Here is a 10938-nt window from a genome sequence, read left to right as displayed (position 1 = left end):
CATCTCAGCTCGCTTGTCCTTGGAGCTTCTGATCACTTTGGATGGAGACAATCAATTTGCTGCTAGGTTGCTGCTCTGCCAGTTCTATCCCTGGCTCCTTTATATACTCTGCTGTCTGAGCTGTGACCTGAGGTTCTCTTTACATGTGGTGAGAAAAGGAGGTGGTGGCTTGTACTGCATGTATAATTAAAGAGATTGCAATGTAGGCCCTACCCAGATATCTTTCTTGAGAATGTGGCAGAGCAACAACGTGTACCATTGTGTAAACTCATCAGCCGGAAATGGAAATGAAGGGTAGATGGGTGGTGCTGATTCCCCAGAACTGTGTCTGTGGTGTGGAATTGGTGGTGATGTGTTTGGACAATTAGCTGGCCACTCTCAAACCCTAGAGAGCCCCCCCAAAGGCTCCTTTGGATTATTACTGGAGAAGGAGACAAGGACTTGAGCGCCCCACATAAGTACTGTGTTTCCCCGAAAATAAGACACTGTCTTATATTTTTTTTGGCTCAAAAAAACGCACTAGGTCTTATTTTTTTAATGTATAATAATCCAAAGATAACGCAAATCCAAATTTAAATCATCCAAAATGGCAAAGTTAAGAATAGGGTGATCAAGGCAATCAGGGGTGCCGTACCTTTCCAAGAGCAATTTGGTAACCAATCGCTGGCCAGAATGAGCGAAACGCACTTTCACTATCGCTTCCTCACAGGCGGAGAGCATTTGGTATCACTCGGCCAGTGACAGGAGGCGGCGCTATAGAGGGGGCATCTGCTTATGCGGCTCTGCTCCCTCCGCTGCCGCCTCGCTTCCTATAGCGCCGGCTTCGTTGGCACCGCTGATTCTCTCCCGCGGCTCTTCAAGTTCCCCCTTATGCCACCACCGGCCCTGGGAATGGTCACAACTAGGTCTTATTTTCGGGGTAGGTCTTCTATTTTAGCAATTCCCCCAAAAAAGTACTAGGTCTTATTTTCGGGGAAACAGGGTATTAAAGTCCAAAAGACAAAAATTATTTTGAAAGAACGTTCAAGTGGCAATCTGGTCTTTATCTCCTTCACTAGAAATACAAATGAAGCCTTGAAGTTCACAAGGAGGACACAACTGACTCTCTCGGGGCTTCTGATTACCTTTCAGGTGTCCCTGCCTAGGGCTCGGCCACCCTGCTCCCAAATATACCTTGTCACTGGCATGTCGGTCTTCTGGGAACATCTCAGATGCTTTATTTCTAAGAGGCAGGGGATTTGCGATCGAGCCCACTTTGCTGATTCGTCCTGTGACTGTAGGGCCAATGTTCTTGGGGGTGTTGGCGGAAAGGGTCTTATGTATATTCAGTGGTGTATTTTGGTTTTGTGCTGCCCTAGGCAAGACTAAACCCGAGCACCCGCCCATCCCTAATCTAAATTAGTCCCACCCCTTCCTGTTTAAGACATTTTGCATAACCTGCCAGTCGCTGGATACAGCGCGCACGGTGTATCTAGATTCTGACAGGTTGCGCTATCAACGTAGCGGGACGCTCTAGTTCTACCTTTGCAATAGCCGATTTCTCCATTCCTGGCATGATGGGCTCCCTAGTTCTGCAGCTACAATAACTATTCTCTCCTGCCCTGCCATGCTGCGCTAGTCTCTAGTTCTGCAGCTGCAACAGCGATCTTCTGCCTTCATATGCTGGGGACTCCAATTCTGCAGTTACCCATCTTCTGCCTTGGCCGCTGGGCTCTGTAGCTTGCCCCGCTCTAGAGACATCACCCTGCACGTAGCTTATAGGCTTCACTTCCCCGGATTCACCACCACAGAGGTGCCGATGAGCACGATGACATCTGGATCTCAGCCCCAGGGTCCTGCGGAAGCTCCTCCGCTGCCTGAAGTCAGAGATTTGGGTGCTGGTTGCCCAGGAAGGTCCGGCGCACGAACTGCCAGTGCATCCGGACGAAAGTCACACACACCAATACATTGCACAGCATGTTGACCAGGGAGAGGAAGGAGCTGCAGCCGGCATAGATGTAAGAGTAGGTGGCATAGGTGGAGACGTTGGTCCCCAAGTCAAAGAAGCACCAGGTCCAGGGGTACACGGCAGTAATTTATGAATCATTTATAATATCATTTTTTTTTCTCTTATCTAACTAGTTTGGGGGCAGCATTTTTTTGGCGCCCCCCTGGAAAGTGCCGCCCTAGGCAAATGCCTAGTGTGCCTTGCAGTAGATACACCCCTGTGTATATTCCGCATGAGGCTAAATAATCTCTCCACCTGTTATGGCTCCAAATCATTTCCCATAATGCTCTCTGATTGAATGCTGCAGCGTCATGGGCCTCCGGCATTCCTGTTGTCAGAGGTTTTGGAGACCTCTATAGGACACAGGTCAATGGCTTAGTCTTCTGGTCCTGTGAGGATGCGGCGGTGTAATATGACAGGAACACCTACTGCTGAATAACTCATCGTATCCGGGTGACCTGATCGGTGAGGACAAAGTGTGGGAAAAAGAAGATCCTGTTTAATTATCAGGAGTTATAAAATGTTTATTATATAACGTCATACACTCACGTACGTGTTCCACAGAGATATAAAACCCTGATAGTGATTCTGTTCTGAGATGGAATAAATTTTTCTTAATCCTGTCAGTTAATTATAATTCATGAGAAACATTAGCCATTAATTAGTGTTTATAAATAACCTTTCAGCATTCCTCCCCATTCACAGTGACACACCGGACCAGACGTGGGAACGTGCTCATAGTGCCCCGTACACCTATGCACCTACACCTCAGTCTGCCTTCCAGGGGCCCATATACTACCCTGGCCAGGGATGTTGGAAGAGCAAAGTAACATAAACTCTGAACTGTAGATTCTTGTGTGTACTCTTAGTTACCTGTAAATTGTTCCCAGTGTGGTTTGGCGCCTTCTTAACCTGACCACACTGTGCAACCAGAGCCCCTCCTGCTCATATTCCGAGAGCTTTGGTATCAGTGGATAGTGGAATGGTGTTTGGGTAGTGGAACAATAGCTGCATTGTGGGACAGTAGTTTGGTTGTGAAACTGTAGTTGGATAGTGGAGCGGTAGTTGGATAGTGAGACTGAAGTTGGTTAGTTAAATGGTGGTTGGATATTGGGACTGTAGTTGGATAGAGGAAAAGTGGTTAGGTAGTGGGGCTGTAGCTTGATAGAGGAACAGTAGTTGGGTAGTGAGACAGTATTTGGATAGTTGATTGGTGGTTGGATAGTGGGACAGTAGTTAGATAGAGGGACAGTCAGTGGCGTAACAATCGCCATAGCGACCCAGGCACAGGGGGAGTAGCAGTCACGGGGGCCCCATACAAAATTTTGCTATGGGGCCCTGTGATTTCTAGTTACGCCCCTGGGGACAGTAGTTGGGTAATGGGACTGTAGTTGGATGGAGGGATGGCGTTTGGTTAGTGGGACAGTAGTTGGATAGTGGGACAGTAGTTGTATAGTGGGACAGTAGTTGGATAGTGAGTCGGTGGTTGGGGCCCACTGTAGGCTGCCAATTACACTACTGGGTTGAGCTTTGCCTGATAGCACCAGAACTCCTGGAATACAAAGTGCTCAGTATTAAGAATTTGTGCACAATGATCACAAACCTGTGTGGAAATTTGCGGACGTTAAGAGAACTCATTATATTTCTCTTTGTAGTCCTTCACCATCGCTTTGTGCGGTCAGCAACTTCAGGCTGAAAAAGGCTCTGTGGAGTTCAGCTCAATGGGACTCATAGATGGAAAGTCAGATGCTTGGAATAAAATGACACTTATCCAATTTCAGATCTTTATTTCTTCTAAATTATACTTAATTATCCCTTCATAGTAACTTGTTTAGAATGCAACATTTATTCTTGTGCACCGTTTTTCATTTTCATAATTCAGCTTTTGTTTTTGTTTCTCCTAAATGTAATAATGTTATTTTCATATAAATGCTTCACATTTTTTACTTTGCCTTTTTATGTTTTGTGGTATAATATTCTATTAGTATGTAATTGAAGAGTGGTTGTTGCCTTGTAGCAGCCGGTTAGCTTTTCTGTCATTTCCACGTACTCTGCTGTGAGAGCAAAAGGGAGGATCTGGCTAATGCCAAGAGCTTCATCTAGTGGAGGAACCCATGTATTGCAGCTGTACAAAACAACTGTTCACGAGTCAGGACCTGAAGAACAGTAAGGGGGTTATTTACTCAGCTGCCGAAGGCATACAAGGGAATAAAGGAGCCGAAGTGAAGGGACCCGAACCCCGTTCGGCTATTCACTTCAGCCAAGTAGGGCTGATTTCAGCCGTACATCAGCGGACTTTGAATCCCTTCGGTTCAGCTGAACATGCTGAGCAAAGAACCTGTTCAAGTCAGCCGATCCAACATCTGGATCAGCTGAACCAAACACAGGTCAGTTAGCTCGCTTCCATTCGCCCCTATTCTCATAGGGGCGGAACAGCAGTAAGCGAATAGCCAAATTTGGCTCACTTATTCTGCTCGCTATATCGGAGGGAGTGAGAAGGATGACAAATTTTTAACAAAAGAAAGAAAATAAAAAAACGGCGTGGGGTCCCCCTCCCGATCCATACCACGCAGTTTTAAAAAAATATTTGTTTACATTTACGGGGGGAGCAGTCTGCTTCGGCAGTCAGTTCTCCTCGCTTCGGCTGTGTGTTCAACTCAGCCGAGCCGAACGCATGTGCAATAGACATGTGCGATTCGTTTCGTTACGAATCGAAATTCGTACGAATTTTCCTGAAATTCGTAAATTCGGAAGCATCCGAAATCCCAATTGCAGTTTCCGAATTATATACGAAATACGAAATTCCATTAACGAATTTCAGATCCGAATTTCTTTGAAACAGGAACTAATATTACCCCTGTAAATGAGGTTGAACAACATGACAAGATTTTTTTTTTAATCCGAAATACGGATGCGCTGCTGCTGAGAGTTGCATTACAATACACAGGCAGGAAATACGAAATTCCGTTGACGTATTTTTGTTCCGTTACGAACATTCGTTATATTGAAGTTAAAAAGCAAAGTACATTTATATTGGAGTTGATGGTAGTTGTTTTTTTCTATCCGAAATACGAAATTCGGATACGGAATCCGTTAACGGAATTCGTATTTCGGATAAAAAAACAACTACCACATCGACTCCGATACTAACAAAGGTATTTTTGCTTTTTAACTTCATCATAACGAATGTTCGTAAAGTTACGAAAATGTGCCGAAACTAACGAAAATTCGTTATTTCGTACGAAACCGAATTGAGTTTCGGACACGAATGACAAAATACGAAATAACGGATGTTCCGAAACGGAACACATTTTTTGACGGCGCACAAGTCTAATGTGCAATCAAGGGACCTGGGGTTGGGAATGCTGGAGTATGGGAAAGGTGCTGCCAGGTCTCAAGTTTAGTGGAGGCCTCTGCTGTTACCAGAGGTGGAGAACCAGGGAAGCTGATGGCTGCTGGAGGTGCCTGGAACAGAGTGGACCTCAGGGGCAAGTCTGGCGTCTCTCCTGCTGAGTATTTGTGCCGCTTCTGGTTCATCTGCTGCTAAGATATATATTCACTGTGCTACAAATGGATCTACACTAGACATGTGCACCAGCAAAAAATTCGTTTAGTTTAGTTTCGTTTTATTTTGGAAGAAGAACACACATGGCTCTTATATTTAGACAATATTTTTGTAGCCAAAAAGTCAGCTTCAATCATGGTGCCCACTGCACAGCAAGACGGGTGGACTGTCGGTCCAGACTGGAAAAGCTCCCAGTTTAGTGGTGTTGATGGTGTATACAGGGACACCCCAGCTTCCTCAGGGGGTAGCTGGAACACATGGATACTTCCAACACAAAAAGTAGATGATAGCAGCCAATACTGCAAACGATGGGATGACCGCAAGTGGGATTGTCCTTCTCCTCTTCGTATTATGTTCTGTGGGAGCAACAAACATCATTGTTACAAAAGACTTGTATGTAATAAAGGTTCAGTCCAGAAACCACTGACGTACCAGATGTATCCCCGCATGTTGGCTGACCCATCCTAAACCCTCCCAGGACCTTCACTCGGCAATAAGATCTCATCACCGGAGTCCCCAGCTGTGGCCGCCATATCTCATTATGAGGCCCCTCACACTCCTTGATGAACTGTTTTTGTTTTTTGTATTCTTTATTCATCCTTCTCAGCAGAGAATACAACATGGCGACACCACAAGTGCAGCTGATAAATATGGTACAAAGAGGTGAAGTCCATCGCAGTAGAATGTATACTGAGAGAAACACGTATGTGAAGGTTTCCCACATCACCGGGACTCTGCTGGTCTGGCCGGTCAGCAATAGAATTTTGTTATGGAACAGACCATAAGGATGGGATGTTTGTCCACTGCCAGGTTGTCAAGGTTACACACAGTATAAAATTACTACTTCAAATGGACCTTTCATCAACTTTACACGTCTACAAGAATACATTCCTAACATGGCACAATATACAACATCAGTATCGTTTATTAAAAAAACAAACAAACTCCTTTTATCATCAAAAAGCCATCCTTGAGCTCCAATCAGTGATTTTCCCTAGGCTGGGATGATGTCATCAGTCTGCTGCAGGCAGGAGGAATAATTTCCTCCGTCTCCCTTCCCCCAATGATCAGTCTGCTGCAGGCAAGAGGAAGCATTTCCTCAATCCATTGCTGTGATCTCTGTGAGGGGTAATTAATACCTGGAAGTATTACACTGATGTGAAGGAATATGGATCATATCAAGAAAATGTCCTTTTCTATGTTTTCAATTGTTTTGAATTAGTTTCATTTGCTTCCTAGCTTTGTGACTTTCCTTACTCAGCTTTTAGCGTTGCTATGCGTAACCAAGATGGATCCTGTATTCGGGAGCGCGCCGAGGACACATGAAAGGAATGCCGAGGGAGGACGCTACAGGCAGAAGATATCTTTGACTAACCAATTAGCGAGAGACACAAGACTTTAACTAACAGCCCCTCTAGTTTGCCCAATAGTACAAGACATTTAGAGGTAACAGAGGTGGGCATATGTGTGACGAGCACTCTCCTGTTATCTGTGTATAAAGGAGAGAGACCGCCCTGAATAAAGTAGATGCGTCATAAACCTTAATCCTGTGTTTGTGATTTCTCAGGTGCACCGAAAACGACATAATTAGGAACAGCAGCAGACATCTTGTGTGAACCCAGTTGTGGTTCAGATCCATTTCACTGACATATTGCTTTATGCTCTGCACTTAAAGGAGAACTATGGGGTCAGTGTTTTTCCCCATAGTTCTCCTTAGGGTAACGGGAGGACACAAACTAGCGAACTCCCGTTACCCTAAGCTCAGTATATAGGGAGCTACAGCTCATTATATACTGAGACGCCGCAGCCGGAGCGGATCCCGGCATCGACGTCGAGATCCGCTCAGCTGCGTGAGTGACAGTTGGCTCTGCCTATCTAGAGGCAGAGGCAGCTGTACCCGCCCCCTCCCCCGTCCGTTCCGCCAGTCAGCGCTGGCAGATCGGAGCGGGGAGAGGGGAATCCAGCCCCTCCCCCGTCACGGCAGAGAGCCGTGACAGGATCGAGAGGTGAGCGAGCACTGGTATGTGTTCGCTCACCTCCCGATCTACTGAGCCGACCTGTGACAGTCTCATTGTCACAGGTCAACTAGAACTATGAGGTGAGTGGAAATCACTCCCCTCATAGTTCTCCTTTAACATGACATTTGTTAGATCTGCTTTAAGCAGCCTTGTCACATAAAGCTTGTGAAGGATTATTTGCTTTGGATAGAAGTGCAAGAAGAGACATATAGAGAATAGAGAAGCAGGGATGAGTAGAGGGGAGATAAGAAAACAAAAGGGGTGGGGAGTCAAAACCTATTGTCTTGGTATTTCGCAGAGGGAAGATCTGCTGGATGAAATACTGGAGTCAACTGTACTCAGGAGTCAAAGAGCCTGAGCCTGGGGGAACCTACCTGAGAACATAGCTCTCTGTGTCCTACTGATCAGAAGTCAAGGCACGAGCCCACCAGACGGTCACATGAATAAGGACTTTCCTCATATTGTGAAGTGTTTCAGTTGTGCACCTCTCCGGTTTTGTTTCTATTTGTTACTAGTGGCTTAACTTCTAAGATGAGCCCCTGCCCAACCACCATTGCCCTGTCAAATAAAAGCACTTCAGTGACCATTAAAGTGACATTAAACCCTCAGATTTTTTAACATAAACCAATACTGTAATGTGCGCCTTACTGTAATCCATGGTAGTTTCCCTTCTCTTTGCTGCTCTTCCTTTTAAATCCTTATCTGTTCTCATGCTCTGCAGAACTTCTGTTTTGCTGCAGACTGCCTTGTCTCAGGAATGGATACACGGTGTCTGTGTATACGTTTCTATAGGCATGTAACCTGAGCCAGCACTACAGGAAGAGGCACACAGCTGAAAGGGGAAGTTCTCCCCAAGCATGAGAAGACATGAGGATTTAAAAGGAAGAGCAGCAAAGAGAAGGGAAACTACCATGGATTACAGTAAGGCGCACATTACAGTATTGGTTTATGTTAAAAAATCTGAGGGTTTAATGTCACTTTAAGGGAAATCCAATTGGACATGGCATGAAAAAATGGGCCAAGCCTCCTCAAGGTGACGAGCCTCTAGCAACATTATAAAACTAAACCAGAGAGGCACTCGGTATGTACTGTTTTAGTTTTTGGAGTGTTGAAATGTTTTGCTGTTTTCTGAATTAACGTTTGGAGTTGTGATTTGTGCCAAAGAATACATAGCAAAGTCCTACAGTTGCTAAAGACGAGGCATTATTCGTATGGTTCATGCTCACCCCATGGTACAATGAGTTCCTCCACAAGGCCACTGTGATCGACGTGACACGAGTAGGAACTTTCATCTTCTGGTGACACTTTCAAGGTGATTATGACCTGGTACGTGCCATCTGGATTGGGCAGGATAGGCGTGGCCTCATCGTAGTAGACCGTATCTTGCCCATTCTTCACCCATTTCACTTCCACCTCCCGCGGGTAGAAGCCGTAGGCATAACAGTGGAGGGCTGTCACACCATTTGATTTCCGAGTCAAGATCTTCCCCTCTGGAGCAACTAAACAGGAAAGACCAATGTTTGAAAAGGCAAAGAGCAATGAAACATAGTAACATAGTAGGTAAGGCTGAATAAAGACACAATTAAGGATGTGCCTTCAGTCCCAGATTTTGGGATATCTCTTCCGCCCCCCTCCATTGAGGATTAGGTTGCAAAAGTGAATTCAGTTATGAGAATTCAGGAACTTTCTGCCAGATTAGCAGACCAATACCCGGCATTCATTGCCATCTGGAGTATCTGCGTAGAATTCATCAGCTCATCTTGACTCCACGTTTAGCTGGCCAAGAAAGGAAAGCCCCTTGTTGAGGCAGAATACATGGTTTGCACTTGGCCCTGACATCATTTTTAGGGTTTACATACACTATTAAACCCCGGAGTTGGGCTCTGAGTCTTATTGTCTCACCTTTCCGCTCCAGCTCTTTTCTTCCGTAATCAAAATATTTCTTCAGGAACTCCACACACCTCACTCCCAGGATATGTTTCCATCTCTGACCTGCGCCGTCTTCCTCGCTGTTCCATCTCTGCGTGCTGATCTGAGCTTCGTACACCCCGGGTTCAAACACCCATCTGTCAGTCTCCAGTGTGATGAAATCTCTGCCATCATAGCCATACCGATAATACAGCCTGGTACTGTTATCTGACCTCAGCTCGCATCCGTACATCAGCTGAGTCACATGGAAACCTGGACGGAAGAGCAGAAGAAAGTTCTCCTGTCATGAAAAATAGATTGTGTATATTTACAGTATATATATATAGAGAGAGAGAAAGAGATGATGGATGGATGCAGGGGCGTAACTAGAAATCACAGGGCCCCATAGCAAAATGTTGTATGGGGACCTGTGATTTCTAGTTACGCCACTTGCAGAGCTCACTTGATATCCCATACAGCCCACCTGAGATCGGATGGATAGATAGATAGATAGAAGATAATAATAATAGATAGATAGATAGATAGATAGATAGAAGATGATAATAATAATAGATAGATAGATAGATAGATAGATAGATAGATAGATAGATAGATAGATAGATAGAAGATGATAATAATAATAGATAGATAGATAGATAGATAGATAGATAGATAGATAGATAGATAGATAGATAGAAGATGATAATAATAATAATAGATAGATAGATAGAAGATGATAATAATAATAATAATAGATAGATAGATAGATAGATAGATAGATAGATAGATAGATAGATAGATAGAAGATGATAATAATAATAATAATAATAGATAGATAGATAGATAGAAGAAGATGATAATAATAATAATAATAATAGATAGATAGATAGATAGATAGATAGATAGATAGATAGATGGATGGATTGATCTAACCCCCAGTCTGGTTAAATCGACTCATGGCCGTCTTGACATTGTGTTTGAACGCCATCTTCCACCATCCTGTGTGTTCATACAATGGATGTCCCCACTGTTCCAGATCTCCTTTGTCCATCCAGGGGACCCCAGGCCGGGTTTCACCAGTGTCACTGTTGTATTTTGTTGTCGTTTGGTCATCCAAGAACTGGACAATAGAAAACATAGGCAGTCCAGGAACTGGATCGGAGACCCCCGTGAAGGAATAATGGAGGAGATGGTTACCTGCAGGGGACATACAAGACTTCAGGTTTACATAGAGGACGGAAGGGAAATGTATGTTTCCAGTCCAGGAGGGTATATGGCTGTGTTTATACATTTGCCCTTTACAAGTGTTGGCTCTGATTCCTTAAGCTGGCCGTACACGCTTATTAGCATGGATGGAGGAATCTATTACAATGTGTCATTTAGCCGTGAATGAAAATAATATGACAGTGTATGACCAGCTTGTTAGATGTGTTGTACATTGTGAGACGTGTTGTACATTG

The 10938-nt window shown here is 44.6% G+C and overlaps 1 protein-coding gene across 1 annotated transcript; it reads right to left on the bottom strand.

Annotated features, from left to right (window-relative positions):
* Positions 1 to 8773: 8773 nt before the first annotated feature.
* On the bottom strand, positions 8774 to 10675 carry LOC108802227 (class I histocompatibility antigen, F10 alpha chain-like; the record flags this gene model as incomplete). Its single annotated transcript, XM_018574102.1, has 3 exons — positions 8774 to 9069; positions 9473 to 9751; positions 10412 to 10675. Coding segments are annotated over 3 exons (839 nt in total), but the record flags the coding sequence as incomplete, so codon positions are not given.
* Positions 10676 to 10938: the final 263 nt, after the last annotated feature.

The sequence above is a fragment of the Nanorana parkeri genome, unplaced genomic scaffold (genome assembly GCF_000935625.1).
Source record: "Nanorana parkeri isolate BGI_ZX_2015 unplaced genomic scaffold, ASM93562v1 scaffold2737, whole genome shotgun sequence".
In the NCBI taxonomy this organism is placed as follows: Eukaryota; Metazoa; Chordata; class Amphibia; order Anura; family Dicroglossidae; genus Nanorana; species Nanorana parkeri.
This window is presented reverse-complemented; position numbering and strand designations above follow the sequence as displayed.